General features: G+C 32.3%; 1 protein-coding gene across 1 annotated transcript in view; it reads right to left on the reverse strand.

The window, feature by feature from the left end:
• The window catches only part of LOC115881607, a 109,823-nt gene that overhangs the window by 12,945 nt on the left and 78,334 nt on the right, over positions 1–18,544 (reverse strand). The window contains exon 4 of the mRNA XM_030899155.1: positions 1,515–1,710. Coding sequence (XP_030755015.1) covers positions 1,515–1,710 — 196 coding nt within the window. The remainder of the gene's footprint in view (positions 1–1,514; positions 1,711–18,544) is intronic.

Here is an 18,544-nt window from a genome sequence, read left to right on the forward strand (position 1 = left end):
CTTATGACAAGGAATACAAAAATTTTCAAAAATGGACGCTATTAAAAAACGTGCAAGAAGAAATAAAGTTTCTAACCTATCCTCGCTGTTAAAGTATCACTATACTATTTTTGATAGATATAAGGCAATTTTAACAGTTGCTATGGACAAAAAGTAGTAAACAAGTGGTATATTTAGTTAAGAACAGTTAACTAAAACAGTTCAAACATACTAATGATACTAACACGGTTAACAAATGTTATGCATGTTGCATGTTATGAATGTCTCCAGTTTTAATATTTAAGGAGAAACTGTCTGCAAACTGAAGTACTGAAAACATTTTTAAGTAAGACACAAAAGTTCGTTACCTTTGTGTCTTAGTGAAGGCAGTGAAGGCAGATTAAATGGATAAACAAGATCCATCAATTCAATTCATAGGTCCAGAACCTTTCTGCAAAAGCAATTTCAAAAATGGCCAAAAAATATCTAAAACGGTGGAAATATTCGCCAGGAAAAAGGAAGGCTAATCAGTTCATAGTAGAGAAGAACATTTACCAAAATTTATGGCAGACGTGATAGAAAAAAACAGAAAGATTCTCAAAACCCTGGTACGTATACTAAGACATTGCAAGCTCAAAATACATTTGAGGCTGATGGGATCAACACATGAAGTTATGTACAAATTATGTTAATCAGAAAAAGAAAAAAATATATATTATTTATTATTATATTAGTTGATTCCATTGTACTAGACAATGATAATAGATTTTTGAACGTATCGGTCCTTGAAAAAGCTAACTGCGACAGTATTGAAGTCGTAATTACAAAATTCCGCTTAAGATGGGCTGGTCATGTATGCAGAATGCAAGAAAACTGCATAACAAAATATCTGCTTTATGGTGAGCTTAAGAAGAGGCCAGGTGGACAACTCCAAAGGTACAAGGATATTTTCCACGAAAACTTAAAGGGGATTAACATGCAGAATGAGTAGGATGAAGCAGCTCAGAGTAGAACGCAATGAAGAAGAATTGTAAAGTCAGTTAACAGCGGCAACCAAAAAGTAAAGAGGCAACAAAGCAATGAGATTTTTGAATGTCCGGAGTGCGATAGAGAGATATTCAGTCACAGAAAAGCTCATGAAAGAAAACGCCTTGCATGACCATCTTCTGATGCGTGTCAAATATTCCTCAGCGAGTAATGGCAGTATAGTATAATATAGTTGGTACAGAAAAGGAAACGACAATTTTTGAAAACCTATAGGTAGAAGATAAATAAAAGAGTATTTACTGGTTGTCTTCAGTAATATTTCACAGGCAAGTAGGTCTTCATGTGTGTGGTATTGATGTTGGAGTCACCTTCTCTAAAGTTGTGTCAAATACTCGTCAGCGAGTAATGGCGGTATATAGATTTTTTGACAAAATATTATATTTTAAATTTTAAAAAGTTTGAGAGAACTGAAACTGCTTCAAAGGTATTGAAATTATTTTGGCGAAAGTCCTGTTAAACTACAATTCAAGTATAACGGTTTAACTTACTAAAGCATTTGCCGCTACCTCCCTCTTACAGATGAAGGCGTGGCACTCCAGAACCTTAATTCCCGTCGTCCTTCTCAAAATGGCGGCGAATAGGGGAGGATGCGTCGGATTGGGGGCTCTGGCAAATGGCGAATCCAGGGGGAGAAATTTCGGCGATGGCGAATGAAGGGTATTTTTTTCTGGGACTAGAACATACCTGCAAAAAGAAGAAAAAACGTAAAGTTGAGTTTTAATCATTTGCTGATAAAGCTAATATAGTTAGAAAAATATATATTCATTACAGTCAATACATTCACAATTGTTTTCATAACTGACAACTTCTTATTTTCGTCTAGCTGTCTCTCCGTCTGAGAACTCCATTCGGGTACCTCTATCCAGGTACCAAGTTTGCTTCCAATCGACCCATAATTAAGAAAAATCCTGATGATTTCATCCATTTATAGGGATCGGTTCGAAACGTCGCGTGCGTCATCCTGTAGCCCGTCGCCAATTATGCCAAAATCGACCCACATTTTTCTTCAATATCAAATTCTTAGTCCTACCCTGATGAAGATATAAACAAAACGTATCGACTAAAGACGACGTATTAACTTTTGACGTTTCTTAAGTCAAAACTAACTGTCACAGTGACTCATGTCTTAAACGGTAAAGTTGGCGTTGGTCCAATCTATCTACATAGCAAATTTCATTTAAATCGGACGGTTTTTTTATTTGATGCATTGATGATGGGGTTTCGTAGGGCACGAAACGTCGTCAAAATATCATGAAAAGATGGGGCTCTTCGAGCACCATCTACATTCCGAGTTACGACGCTACAAGATCAAAAAATCAACGTTACCACTTATCCTCTCGCGTCTCGTGTGTCACAGCCTTCAAATTTTACTCCCATTGCGCGTAAAGAAAGTTTTACTTCAGTATCTGAATAATTCAGCTAAAATGTGGGCTAGCCCCTAGCATATTTCTGTAATATAAAGCCTAGATTTTTTTACTATACACTATTTTACCCAAAGACAGAAATTTTGCAATATGAAACTTAAAACATTCTATAACAAATTATACAGCAGACGCTAATAATGATGATGAATATTCTCATGTACACTTTAACCGGTAATTTTATTGCATAGCAAAAAAGTTTTTATTATTTAAAAATAACAGGAGAATGTTAATTACGAAACCCGTGTAAAATAATTACTAGGAACATCTTTTTAATAGCTATAATCAATGATATGCACTTTATAATTCAATATCTTCCTTTTACTTTTTTTTTAGCTGATTGATTGTCGATGCAGATAGGAATCATCGTTTGGTAATTTTGCATCTTTGATGGTAGATTTATTATTGTTTTGCTGTATCTTCCGTGTCTTCTAAAGTCAAGTTTAATTGAATTACATTGTATTAAATTAGCTATTCAGTAATGAAATTAGAAGATTTCTTATTTTAAGAAAAGGACTTGTAATTACATTTAAAAAACAAAGAGTTTAATCTAGGCATATTGCTAAAAAAATAAATCCTGGACATCTTAGAGAACTAAGTAAATATACAGTATGTCCCCAGATTGTCTTTACAAGAGGAAACACTTTTTTATTATTGACATTTTAAGAATAACGCATTTTTAACAAAAATTTTTGCTTGTTCTAAAATGGTTTAATCTAGTTTATACTTTTCCAAATTTCCATACTGTTTGGTTTGGTTGTTATTATTAGAAAAAAACATGATAATATGATTGAATTTTTCTCTAAGTCCTAAAAATAAAAATGCGTTTTTATAGTAATATAGTTTCGCTTTCATTCTTTGATCACAAAACATCCCCCTTTTTTTTCATTTTCTGTAATGGCAATGACTGGAAGTAAAAGCTTTACTGTCCGAACAAACACTAGAGGCGCAGGCGTTGCTATTCATTAAAAAATTAACAATTATTCATTTGTTTTTCAAATATTTTTATTTCGTTCTGTTTGGTGAATATTCAGTATGTGATTTTGGTAATTTCCTCCATTGTTATTACTCAAATTATTTTAACAAAATGGAACACCTAGTATATTATTCCAATATTCAATGGAGAATTCATGTCTCTTCAAAATACTATTCAGGTTGCCTACCCCTCTAACAAAGATTTTCCTAGATATTTTCATTTACATGATTTGATCTGGGTAGATCTTTATTATTTGATAAAATCTAGGGTGGCTATGCTCTGACGTTACTTCAACATAGCTGTCTAATTAGTCCATTAGTCATGTCAAAAAATTCTCAGAAATTTGCCGAAAATGCAAACTTATCCTACATCAGAAAGAATTGATATGATTCAATTAGTTGGTGAATGCAGTGTACTAATTAACAGAATACTTGAATGCTCCTGAGTTTATCTAGTTTTTTATGGGGATATGTTAAAGACAGTGTTTAAAAAACTCGACCAACTATTGTCGACAACATAAAAAATAATTATTGTAGCTGCTTTTCGAGGTAGAACTCCATCTTAAAATGAAAAGATCCTTTTGAAAAGACAATCATTTTATGCAGTTAACAGGAAAGGAAGCATTTTGAGCAATTGATTTCATCTAGCTAATTTTTGTCACATAATAATTATAGGTTTATATCTAGTTTTAATTGTGTAATAATAATTAAAATATATTTTAAACGTGTATCTTTTTATTACCATTGAGTATTTTACTCTACAACCTTTATTTTTTTTTTATTTTTGTTAAATTAACAAAAGGTATAAAACAGCCACCTACATTTTTTCAAATAATAAAGATCTACTAACACAAAATAATAAAAATTAAAATATCTAGGAAAATCTTTGTCTGAAGGGTAGGCAATCTTAATAATATTTTGAAGATATCTAAATTCCCCATTGAAAACCGGAATAATATACTGGGTGTTCCATTTGAAATAAAGAAGTAACTTGCTTTTAAAAGTGACTAATGTTCCATATTAATTTTGTCTCACCCTGTATAACTTTTCTGGTCAAATTTCAATTTAATTTAGCATACAACGGTTACTGTAATTAAATATCAGGCTATACAAGGTCAACTAAAATTTAGGTAGCTGTTATCGATATTTAAAATTAACTTTTAATTTTCACAAGATGTGAGTTATGTCAAAATCCTTAGATTTTAGGTACCTATATGCTTCTTTAATAAAACTCACTTTTATTTTTTTCCTAGAATCAATTAATATATAGGGTGTTCCATTAGAAAAAACACTTTAATGTATAACTTTATTTATTTAGGGACACCCTGTATTTTTATTTAGGGACACCCTGTATGATTCTATATATTTGTTTAAAATGCTTTCAGTTAGCCTACATATGCTGCCAAAATTTCATTTCGATATAAACTACCGTTCTCCTTAGAGCTTCCGCGGCGTATGAAAAGCGCCACCCTGTATATAACACATTAAATTTGACGAAAAGTTTTTCTGTCTGCGTTTTTTTGCATCTGAGTACAGAATAATCAATTAATATAATTTAAAGTTTAATATTTTAAATTTTAACTACAAAATTACGAGTAATCAGCGCGAAACCAAAGCCATACTCAAATAATGCACTTTTTCAGAAACTGTTAATATCCACTTCATTATCGTCCGAATGCAACCCGTACACTCGTAATCATCTTATAATTAAATCAATGGTGCAAAATTAATCGAGCCGACCTTCTCCATGCAACCAGACCGATGCCGATGCCGCTGATGGATTCACCGTTGTTGTTGTTGCTGGTGCTCCTGCAAATATTTTTTTCTGCAGCAATTACGAGTTTCCTGCTAGTAATGACGGTTCTCACGAAAGACGCCAGACAGAAGAAACTGATTATAAACGGGGCAGGATTGTATTCGAGTCGATTTAGTAAAATTGGGGCTTGGGTTTGATTGATGCTTGTGATGTAAATCGACAAAAAGGGGTTTTCAAATATATCTTTCTTATGTAGCAATATAGTAATTAACTAGAACATATAAGTATGTAGTATTAGTATTATAGTAGTATTTATATAGTATCTATACACTCCTGAGAAAGATTCCTACACAGAGTCCGAGTGAAAACAGAAAAAAAACCATCTCTTGTATGAAAACAAACGATACGACTGATAAGGTGGGGATAGAGGACGATACAGGTTGAATTTATATCGCATGTGTCACTATATGGATAGAGTTTTTAGATAGAGCAATAGACTATTTTAGCAACAGATTAACATCTCGTTTTACTACTTTTTTATTCTAAATCAAATACGCGGAAAACTGTGATTCGGAGCAGCTACTTAAAAGCCAAAGTAGCTGCTCAATTTCGGCATAGAAAACTTATTCATACCAAAAGTAAGTATGTGCTCATTTTTTTAGCATCTACTCCGAGTTTTGTTGAGCACTTGCTATGAGCATGTACTCAATTTTTATTAATACCACCCCATATCTGCTAGAGTAACTGCCTAATAGACAATAATATAATCATAGATAAAAGAAAATAATCTTCTATTAAGATAGATATGAAACTTAATAGTAAAATTTTGGGCCAAAGCGCCCCTCCGTGTTCTTAGTAGAGACTACGTTTAACCCAGCGCCTTCGCCTTTTCTGCTGTAAATATTTTTTATGTTTATATTTGATTTTAAAGGATTTAGTTTTAAAGTTACACTGATATATTAGTATATCAGAGTAACTTTAATAAAACATAAGAATATATATATTTTACAGTTTATTAAATATAAATTTTGACTACAAGGTAGAAAGTAAATCACAATATTTGATAAAAGTTATAAGTATACCATTTTTACAGTTAATAAATAATAAAACTATTTCTGACTATGATATTTAAAATTTAGATAGATAGAATAGTAAAAAACATACCGGTATTTGCAGACGCAGGCCCAAATTAAATAAAAACCAATTTCTTTTCTGTGAAATTCGGGCTTTTTTCACAGAAAAAGTATTTTTTGATTTATCAACAATCATTGTCAAGTTGACAATATACAGGGCGTTTTCTAATTAGTCTAAAAAATTGTGGTGTGATTCCTCATGTGTTCTATAAACAATTTTTATACCATTGGTCCTAAAGTACTTCCTTTCTGATCTACAGGGTGTTAAAAATTAAAAAAATCGATATTTTGCTTAAAATAAATGGTGCACTACTGCTTTTTTAAAGAAAATATATTTTTTTCTTGACTGGCCATCCTTTTTCAACAAAATTGATCTTTTGAGTTTTTCTTGTTCATCAAACGGTTGCCGAGAAAAAATAAATATACTTATTAAGAGCCCGCCTTAAGCCGTTTTCTAACGATTTTTTATTTTTTAGATTAATTAGGAAACACCCTGTATATGCATATCACAGGCAACCAAATAAACTAGTAACCTCTAAAAATTATTTTTCCTACCACTAGCGACATACCGTGTTTTTAGTGAGTACTAAATTATTTTATCAAAATTTTACCATATAAGTTTCCAGGCAATGAATATAATATGATTTTTCAAAGACAGTGACATTAGGTAAATCAAAAGGGCAAGGGCACTGTTTTAATATAAAAAATACGAAAAAAATGTTAGTATAGTCTATAAAATGAATAACTTTGAATTTTGACCGTTATTTTTTACCAACATGGCAAATATAAAAGCCCTCTATCCAAAAAGTTACTGATATTCTTTAAAATGAGTGCCTGAACGAATCAGATAGGTAACTCTTTTTACTTTCGTGAAATAGAAAAGGAAAATAATAAAACAAGTGACAGTTCTTCCTCTTCTTGCAAAAATCAACGCGAAATGTCATAATTGACAAAAGTAAAATGTCATTAGCCTTTGACATTTCTATATCAGACCAATGCCGTCTCTAATAGAACAGCCTTGGAGCGAGATTTATGACGTCACGCTAGTTAGATACCACGGATTAATAAATATGTTGTAGAATACACGGAAAACATAATTATTCCTCGTATTTTTGGTTTGTATTTTAAAAATGATATAGTTTAGATGAATTATACATAATATACAGTTAATAAATACAATATATATACCTATTTATAGTAATAAATATTTTGGCAAATAAACTATGAACCATACAAATGCATCAAATTACAATATACAAATAATGAATAGGTACATAAGATAATGGGCAAAATGTAAAATATATTTTAAATTTTGGGGTTTGAAAATCGATCTAATTTAACAAAAAAACATTCAATATCTACTAATAGTGATGTATTATTAATTTGCATTCACAAAATTTATATGTATATTTTGTAAGCATCAATGTTCGAAAAATTATATTTGCAAATAATTCAATATCAGAAAAAAAGGCGTCAGCGATGGCTATGAAATGAAGATCGCTGTCATTTTATATTACAGTTGAGGGTTGGAACCTTTGGTGTTACACAGCAAAATAAAAACACTAAATCACCACAATACACCAAAACACTTTTTTACTTTTACACTGGACGCGCGTTTCGCTAATCATGTTAGCATCATCAGCAGATGATTATAAACTCAAAATAAACTCATTTTATATGTAAAATTATTCTAATTTTTTTATTTTCTTGGGATTTAGGTTCGGGAAAACGCTGATTAATTATTTTTTTGGTTTAAAAAAAACGTTATAGCTAACGTTTGTAGCCTTCATCAGTGTTGTGTCATATGAAAAAAATAGTGTCGAATATAATCCCAAAAATTATATATACGAGGAATAATTGTTTTCAATGTATTCTACAACATAATTAATCCGTAGTATCTAACTAGCGTGACGTCAGAAATCTCGCTCCGATGCTGTTCTATTAGAGACGGTATTGCAGCAGCATGGCCGCAAGTTGCTAACCTAATAAAATTAACACTAGAAAAGCCCGCGGGAACTGTCAAATTCAAAGTTATTCGTTTTACAGACTATATCTTCTTCACTAACGAATATCTAAAAAAAGATAAAGCTAATTGAGATGAATCAAAAACAAACCATCGAGGAAAGATACACCTAGATGATAGAGTGATTTTTAAATTCCTTGCTTTGTTAACGTACTCCACAGGGTTTCCCCTCGTATAATTGACAGATGGCAACTTTAATTTTTAATTTAGAAAAAGATACTAAAAGTCAAACTATTTAGCTACAAATTGCTTAAAAAATTATCAAAATCGGCCAACTGAAACAAAATATATTGAACTTTAAAATACATCAAAATCTTATAAGTGCCCGTTTTTCGTGTCGGTAAGTGTAGTAGAAATATAAGTAGAAAAATAAATTAGCAGAAATAAAAACCGCCATCTATTTGTAAAATAGATGCTTAAAAATGTACCTATTATACTAAGCGGTATTTTTGACACCTATAAGATTAGGTTTGTTGGCTTTTATAAAAACCGTATGCTCGCATACAAATTATATAAAGGACGATGATCTTTAACATGGAGGACATTAGATATTCTGTTAGCAGTTAGAACCAAGGCGCTAGGCTATATCATGAATACCCAGTGCGTTGTTATTACATAACGTTAATTTCTTTTCTTTTTTTGTCACTATTGTATGATAGCTAGTGTCTTAAAATATATTTTTATTCCTATAAAGATTTTTTTATTGGTTTATTGAAAGTTTTTTTAATTCTTTTATGGCTTGCTTTTAGTCTTTTAGATTTTTCATAAACTTTACTAGAACTGTTTTAAAAAACATTATGAAAATATCTATCATTGAGTTATCATTGCCTTGTTTTTCCGAATACGATTTTTTGGTTCTAGATTTCAATTCATAAATCTAAAAACAAATTAAACAATTAAGTCTATATACTTAAAAAAACAAATTAAACAATTAAGGCAGTTACTTATTACAGTTGAGGGTTGGAACCTTTGGTGTTACACAGCAAAATAAAAACACTAAATCACGACAATACACCAAAACACTTTTACTTTTACACTGGACGCGCGTTTCGCTAACCATGTTAGCATCATCAGCAGATGATTATAAACTAATATCATCATCAATCAGTTTATAATCATCTGCTGATGATGCTAACATGGTTAGCGAAACGCGCGTCCAGTGTAAAAGTAAAAGTGTTTTGGTGTATTGTGGTGATTTAGTGTTATTATTTTGCTATTAGAATACTGTTAAATTATTATTTTTCAAATCAATGAATTGGAACCAATGAACGCATATTGATAGCCTCCTCGATTCCCGGATTTCGCCGTTCTCGATTTCTGATTTTGGGAATTTTTGAAATACGAAATATATCGTAGGCACTACAACAATGTCGAACACCTGAAAAATGCTTTAATAATTCAAGATTTAGATATTTGCAAACCCATCCCGTTATAAAAAAAAGAAAAATATATTCACAGTTTCAGTGGTAACAGTTATTTCAAAAGTAAAATATATCAATCCTAAATAAATTTTAATATGTGTATGACTATTTTAGTAAATAGCATTTTGATTTTTTGTTATTTATCACGGCCTAATAATCAGAAAATGATATATTTTAAATATTGCAGTAAATAGTGAAAATAAATATAGAGTGATATATATTTTTGAGAAGCTCATAGCAAGACAGATCATATGATTTATAAATATACAGGGTGTTCCATTTGAAAAAACATAACTTTAGTTCATATTTTCAAAATTATTTTTTTGGTAGAAAAACAGACTACGCCACTGTATTCTACGTAAAAAGTTCTACAATAAGCAGTTTTCGCTTTCTCGATACCTTTAACAATAACAGAGATACAGGGGGAGTCCCAAATTGCAAAATTTTCGAAAAGACCCTGTAGCTCAGAAATGAAGAGGGCTATGAAAATTTTGTTTGCAGCATCTTCCGTTTGACGAAAAAGTGGGACAGGTTTGTGTAAACCGCACCCTTCTATCTTCACTAATAACGGAGATACCCTATGATTTCAACCAAAATGGGACACAGTGTACGTTCAAAAAGACCAATTAAATACAAAATAAATTCTACAATAACGTTATAAGTGAAATTGAGCAATGCAGACATATTCTGCAATTCGGCAACCTACAGAGAATGCTAAAAATTTCTTGAACTAAGTACTCATTATTGTGAACGCCTTTGGGGCTCCATTCTCGTCTATACGGCCCTGACCCATGCGTGCAAATAAACAATGTTGCCACTCTTACTCTTTTTAAAGGTTTCTATAATTTCTTATAATATGATAATGTTAAATATGTATTTAGCAAAATTGACTACCCAAGTATGACTTTGAGAATTTCTCAGGCATTCATATCTAATCTGCAAGGGCTATTGACAGTACAGAAGACGATTAAAAAAAAAAGAAAAAGGTTTAACTTATTTAGCTGACATTTTTCTCAGGATTTGGTTTGATTTGATCTTCGACTTCGAACTTTTGATCTTCCAACCCGAAATCCAGCTTGTTCTTCAGCTTCGTAGTCAGCGAATTCGTGTTCTATTCTGGCCTTAAGTACCTTTCCATATAGCCTGCTTCTTTACCCCGCAAATGCAATTCCCCTGTAGTTTTCGCATTCATATTTACTGCCTTTTTTATGTATTGGGGTACGATACGATTCTTTCCATTCTTCTGGAATCTCTCCGGTATTGGTACAAGTTTGGTATAGTTCTGCTAGGTGTTCCTATAATTTTTGGGTTCCAAACTTTATTAATTCTGCTGGGATGTTACCAGGGCCGGGAGCTTTTCTGTTTCTTAAACCGTTGCATGCATATTTTACTCCTTTTATAGATATTCTATTGTGTTATTTCGTTATAGGATCTTCAAATTCGTCTCGGTCTTCTTGTAGCAGATCAATAAATTGTCCCACTTTTGTAATGGAATTGAGGATATCTGCGTTTTTCTCCTGGCCCAATGATTTTAATATTTTCCAGCTCTCAGTGATTTTGCTTCCTCCAAGATATGTTTGGATTGTTGTGCATTTCCTTTCCCAGGAAATTTTCTTTTTTATGTGATCTTTTTCCTAATTTTTGCTTGGCTTCTTTAAATCTTCTTGTTTTTATTTTGTTAAGAATCTTTGGTTTAGTTCCCTTTTTTCTTTAATATCTCTTTCAATGTCCTCGTCCCACCAATACGGTGTGCATTTATACATTCCGTACATGTATACGGCACCTAGCACAATCCCATTGGTCAGATTTGAATTTTAAACCAATTAAACTCCGAATGCCATACACGAGTATGGAATGTGAGACAGTGCCATGCGCACTTACAAAATGTTCCTGGTAATTATGCTTGCAGCAGAAAGTAACGCCCGGGTATAGCTAATCTTGCAAGAGTAGTTGTGAATCCGTAACTGAGGCCATCGCTTCGTGAACGAGAGGTTCGTGTTTCAAATCTCACGCCGGACCATAACTTTTTTATTTTTTTTACAACTGTATTTATTTAAAAAAAACTGTAAATATTTAATAGCAATCAAAATACGGATTGCGTTGGTTTCACTCTTTTTGGTGAGGTTAGATTGATTATTTGGTGGGGTTGATTGCGTTGGTTAGGTTAGCTATTTGGTTGGGTTGGTTTGGTTTTGGTTGGAATGGTTTATAACAAAGCGTTAATAGTAATGTCTAAAATATACCTCCCTACATATGAGCCTTGGTTGCTTCATAACTACTAGGTAGTACATTCCGTAATTGCATACGCATTGCGTATGGCACTCGGAGTTTAATTGGTTTAAAATTCAAATCTGACCAATGGGATTGTGCTATTATATAAAATGCATACGGTGTCCCTTGCATTGTCCTTTCGTATGTACCCAAGGCTTCATTTGCGGACTCTTTTAAGCATTTCTTGATGTGGTTGTAATGTTCTTTGCTATTCTCAAAGTGTGTCTTTTTAAGCTTTTGATTGAGTCTCACTGCATATAGTTTTATGGTGCTTTCGTGTTCTAAGCTATCTATGTCCTATCACGTGTAAGACCCTGTATATTTTACCTCATAATATTCTAGATATATTTTAAACGCCGTAACAAAATTACACCAATTTTGTCGAGTTAGGGAGAAAAGCTTATCGCTCCAGATTGTTTAGACTACGTAAAGGCGTGCGGCGATAATATAAACAGAACGCTCTGGTCACGGCACTTAAAAAAAATATCTTAAGGCTCATAGTTTTTTATGAAAGACGCACACAATATCGGAGAGGTTCAGTTTAATATTTAGGTTGGCATTTAGTTGCTTTTGAATCTTTTAAAGAAGTGGAGTGTCGCTAAACGTTAATTTAAATACGAGCTAAATAATTAATTTAAATAGTTATAAAATTGTAATAGTGTTGTGGCAGTGTTAAAGATCCATTAAAGGGTGAGTTCATTCACTGAGTATGCATTCTCTACATGTTTTGTTTTAATTTATAACTGATTTATTTAAGAGTATGAATTTAAAGAGTTATCTTCTCTATAATTATTTGTTTGTATCTGTAACTGAAACAGACCTTTGCGTTTGGTGTCATTGCACGTCTCAGTACAGGGTAAATATATTGTTTTTAAGTTATTAGTAGTAGTGGCAAGGGTTCACTAGGCTGGTGGCAAGGGTTCACCAGTTGTTTAAAGAGCTAGTGGCAAGGGTTCACTAGACTGATGGCAAGTTTTCACCAGTTGTTTATAGAGCTAGTGGCAAGGGTTCACTAGACTGGTGGCAAGGGTTCACCAGTTGTTTAGAGAGCTAGTGGCAAGGGTTCACTAGGCTGGTGGCAAGGGTTCACCAGTTGTTTAGAGAGGGCTCTTCGCGTTTAGTGCCGTAATATGTTTTGGACATTTGTGAAAGGGTGTTTGTGTTTAATACCCGTTGTAACATTTGAACTGTGATATTTTACCTTAATAATAAATATCAGGAATTTTGTAGGACCGGCATACTCACAAAGATTTTTTTTTCAGGCAACTCTATGTCATGAACCATCCTGAACAAGAACCTGCCTTACCCATAGCCGTTCAAATTAAAGTTTGGTTTCTTTTAAGTTTTTGTTTATTTACTAATGATTATTTTATATTTTTTTACATTTATTAAATTCGATTAAAATTTAATATGCTCAGGCTTTTTGGTACCATACTCGTTTGGTCCATTTTGTCATATTGATATAGTTGTTCTGTATGTTTTGTTGCAGTTTGTTTAATAGGAAACCCTATTTTTGGGTTTAATAGATGATGATCGCTGCTTTTTTTGTATTTTATCCTGCTATAAAATTATCATACAATAAAACTGTACCCATTGACAAAAGCCCAGTGTCCGGCGACATCGCATCCTCACCATAACAGACGCACCTGCGTTACAAACAAACCGCCGTCCACAAGAACACGTAAACTACGCTGGAAAGAAAATACTTGGCGTCGATAAGAAAAATCTGTTAGAATTGCGTAAGGCAAACAGGTTCGAAAGGAATTCAAGCAAAGAGAGACACACACACAAGCGGCGTGCCTTAGGAAGGCACGGACGCCTTAAATGTTTAATTCATTATGGATCCATGGACGATAGCCATCGTTCTCGCAGTGCTGCCGTACCAAGGACTGCAAAAACAATGACACTAATTTAGCAGTTTCTTTTTTGCTTTAGGAAATATACCGTTTTCTTTATGAGACGCTAGGTAAAAAAGATAAGGAAGCCGTAGTTATTTTTCCTTTTTTTATTCTTTTTGTTCCTTAACAAAGTCTCTTTTTATATACTTGGGTGTTGTGCAAAATAAAAATATGAATGAGAATAACGATAGATTACAATTTCTAGATGTATTAGCTTATAGAAATACTAATAATTCCTTGGAATTTGATATATCTATAGAAAAAATATATACATTCCTAATGAGTCTTAACATAGTTTTGAACATAAGATAGCTACCTAAGTTATTATAATAATTTCTTAGTTCATAGACTACTTAATATGTTATCTGTGCTACTTAGTTATTCACTTACCAACGAACGATATGAAATATATTTGATATCAATTAAACTTTTAGTTACTTAAGCGAGGGCGCGATTTTTAAGTTCATTTTTGCCAACCATGGATACATTTCAGCGCCGCGCCGCGCCGGGCTGACTAACTGGAATTTAAATTTCGCGCTGGTGATTCAGGTGGTAGCTCTGCTGTAAAAAATGTCAAATTGCCGCATTTATTTCTTTATTTCCTGACACTGTCATTCGATTTGACACTTTATTTTTGTATTACGAGTTTTTGGTTCAAATAAATAGTGTTGCCATACTTTAAGCTAAAAATGTTTACTAGCCGACCTTGCAGTCGAACATTGTTCTTTTTAGAACCTTTTTTAGTGCGAAGTGATACAATATAGCTTAATAGCCGTAAAAAACTCATCGCAACTTTATTAGAATATTTTGAACGGGAAAGCGGGAGTAATGGCCCTTTATGCCCCTTAAGTGCTGTTAAGAAGGTGAATTTTGTTGATGTAAATAATAACTGTTTATATATTTATAATTAATTTCTTTTTGTTTTCTAAAATATTTTGATTAAAAAAATATATAAATTTGGGCAACCTTTGCCGGTCAAGCTTATAAAAGTTTATTTGATATGAACTGTAGAAAGAAATTACATTAGGAATGTAGCTCAGTGTAAGTAATGGAGATTCTCTTTGATTAGTTGATAAAATAATTAGAAAACGTAGGTATAAGTTTGTGACTTCTGCGAATTCAACATTTCAAGTGAAGAAAGATACGTCAAATTATATATTCAAGACAATTTGATAGAGAGTTATCCCGTGGTTTAAAAAGAATTTTTAAGAATGTTTATTTTGAACTTGTTAATACCGCCAATAATAAATTACATCAACTACTAGGTAATTCTATAGATAAAACCTCCAAACCTCCACTGGAAAGGTCGGGCATCATTTATAAAATTCCATGTAATGATTGTTACCAAAAATCTGTTGGGCATACTAGAAGATCGATATTAACTAGATTTAAAGAACATATTGCTCAGATTAGATATGGTAGACTGGATAACCTATTGATATAATTGGATCTATTAATAACATCCGATATGCTGACGATACGGTGCTCCTAGCTGGCAATGAGAAGCATTTGCAGTGCCTGGTGGACAGAGTTAGCAGTATTAGTCAGAGTCATGGTCTTAAAATAAATATAAACAAAACAAAATTTATGATTATCAGCAAAATATTGAAAATATCAGGATACAAGTGGAAGATCAAAATATAAAAAGGGTAAGAAGATTTAAGTACTTGGGTTGCTGGCTGAATGATAAATGGGATCCTGATGAAGAAATCAAACGTAGAATTGAAATAGCCAGAAACACTTTTTTTCAAAATGAAAACTTTACTCTGCAACCAAGACCTGAATCTGACTACTCGATGGCGAGCTACCAAATGCTATGTACTCTCTACATTGTTATACGGAGTCGAGGGATGGACGTTGAAGGCACGGACCATGTCACGCTTGGATTCATTTGAGATGTGGTTATACCGACGAATGTTGAAAATACCCTGGAACCGAACGAATAACAAATCTCGAAGTATTAGAAAGAATGTATAAGGACCAAGAACTATTGACTACAATAAAACGACGGAAAGCAGCATATTTTGGTCATATTTTTCGAAATAACAAATATAGTTTCCTACAGCTGATCGTTGAGGGAAAGATTGAAGGATGACGAGGCATCGGTCGTAAACGGTTTTCCTGGTTGCGGAATTTGCGCCAGTGGTTTAATATAGGAGAGGCCAGTGCAATTATCCGTTTGGCTCAAGACAGGGAGGAATTCCAATTGATGGTCACCAACCTCCAATGAGGAGAAGGCACATGAAGAAGAAGAAGACTTATATAGGATAGATCTTGCGTTGCTCAACATACTGTCGAAAAATATCATTGTATGGATGTTAATAATTTAAAGTCCCAAACTACAGACAATTAGATGCTTAGGAGAGCATCAAAAATAAAAAATAAATCGACTTGAATAAAATAATCTGCTTTAAATCAACTATTTAGATTACCCAAGTCTACTAAGTTACATGTCCGATTATGCGGATCAATTTAAGCATGAAGCGATTGTTATTTCTAATACACCACGCCTTCTTTTAAATTAACATTTATCGGAATGAAAGAATAACTTAAAGAGGTTAGCGTTCTCTTTGTTACAGGTCAGAGAATACCGTGAATTTACAGGTGAAGTGCTTCGGGCTGAAAAATACCCATAGAGCGAGCTATATTGTTTTATCGATATTGATGCTTAGTGATTTGTAGAAAGGAAAAAATGGAATATGATTTCTTAATAAAGATGTATGCGTAATATAGCTATTGAACGGTGCAATTATAGCTTTAAGATTAATCGTTTAACATGTTTGAGTTTGATTGCTTTGAGACATTGATTGATATAAAACAATAGATCGATATTTTTTAAAGAAGTGAAGTTTGAATCTTAGTATCAATTTATTCTATTTCAAAGATTGAAGTTATGACTAAAAGCTTGGACTTTAAATAAATAAATAAATAAATAAATAAATGCCTTTATTGTCAAAAATTTTTTCAATTTGTAGACAAAGGTAAACTAACCAACAAAGTAAAAAAACATGGTACACAAACAAACAAACAAAAGATAATACAAAACATTATCACAAATAATATTGTCAGTCTTATTGTTTAAAATAAACATTTATAAATACAAAAATAAAAATAATATTCAAAAATATTTAGTTAGTTTATAGTAAAATATCTCTAAATAAATTTATTTCGATGTCATTAGTAAATATAGTAATAGCAAACATTAGACCAGTGTTTACAAGATCAAATTCGATTTTCAAAATATAATTCATTTACGGCGTAGAAAGCCTTGTCTAGTAAATAAGAGATCAATGCTTTGTGAAATGAAAAAAATGATGTTATGGATTTGATTTCAAATGGCAGGTGATTGTTGCTGTAGAATGATGGTTGTTTAGGCTGGAGTATACTTTATCAAGGAGCGAAAACATAGCGAAATCCAAATTGATATTCAGTAAGTATTTCGTACTTAAACAGAAAAGATACCAGCCTTCTTTTAACCAACCTTTCTATGATCTTAGATAGCGTTGGAAGGAGTGCAATTGGGCGACAGTTAGAAGCTTCATCTTTGTCTCCTCCTTTATGCAGAGGAATGATTATTGCCGTCTTAAGACATTTTGGAACGACATGTTTATTAAAGTTGTTAGGTGATTCAGAGTGCTTTCTGGCAGATTCGAAAACATTTTTAAAGTTAGCCCGTCGGTCCCAGAAGAGATATTTTTGATGGTATTAATTGTACTGCGAAGCTCTTCTAAAACTACGGGCGAAAAAAAGAAACTGTGTAAGTTTACATTATCATTAGAGAGATAATTAAGATTATAAGATTTAACTCAGAAGTATGAGTGTAAAGTTTAGTTGTAGATTGTATTGGATGGGGGATGATCTATTGTGTTCCCTTTTCATGAGTTATAACTCATCACACAGTCTCAGGGCATTGACAAAAGGGAGTATATAATACGGTTTTACAGAGGTTAGTTCTCCATCTCCGATCTCAGTCGTACCAAAGCTTATGGCACGAATGGTTGTCGTCTTGGCGCGCTCATCAGTGATGAGGTGTTCTGGTGTTTTACCATTTTCATCCGCAGAATCTGCATTCACTGTTCTTTCTCAACTTCAATCTACTCAAATGTTCATTGAGGAGCGTATCCTATTAAAAACCCTGTGACAATCCGAAGATTGTTCTTACTTAAGTCAAGGACTTTAGTTGATAACCTATATTTTTAAATCAATACATACAACCAATTTTAGAACATCCTATCTGCATTCTATTCACACAAAAGTTTATTATTCTATTTCTAGTAAATTTATAATAAAATAGAAGTTAAAATATGTTATAGAGCTAACAATGTATAAATTGGTCGTTTTTTTGGCATACAATAAGGTTAATAGTTGTATGGAATTTCTCATAAATATAATATTATATTTTCTTGAATATTAATAACTGAAAAAAAATATGTTAAGGAGGCTTCTAGGTTATTAAAGAAAGCAACATGCCGGCAATTGTTTCCAGTATTCGTTTATGTGGGAAAATATATTACATTTATATAAAATAACTTAAATATGAAATTTCTACGTGTAACTGAGCAAATTCATTTATATATATTTGCTTCCTATAAATTATAACGTATTTTATTTTTGCAAAAA

The sequence above is a fragment of the Sitophilus oryzae genome, unplaced genomic scaffold (assembly GCF_002938485.1).
Source record: "Sitophilus oryzae breed Bouriz unplaced genomic scaffold, Soryzae_2.0 scaffold_172_pilon_pilon, whole genome shotgun sequence".
Taxonomy (NCBI): domain Eukaryota; kingdom Metazoa; phylum Arthropoda; class Insecta; order Coleoptera; family Curculionidae; genus Sitophilus; species Sitophilus oryzae.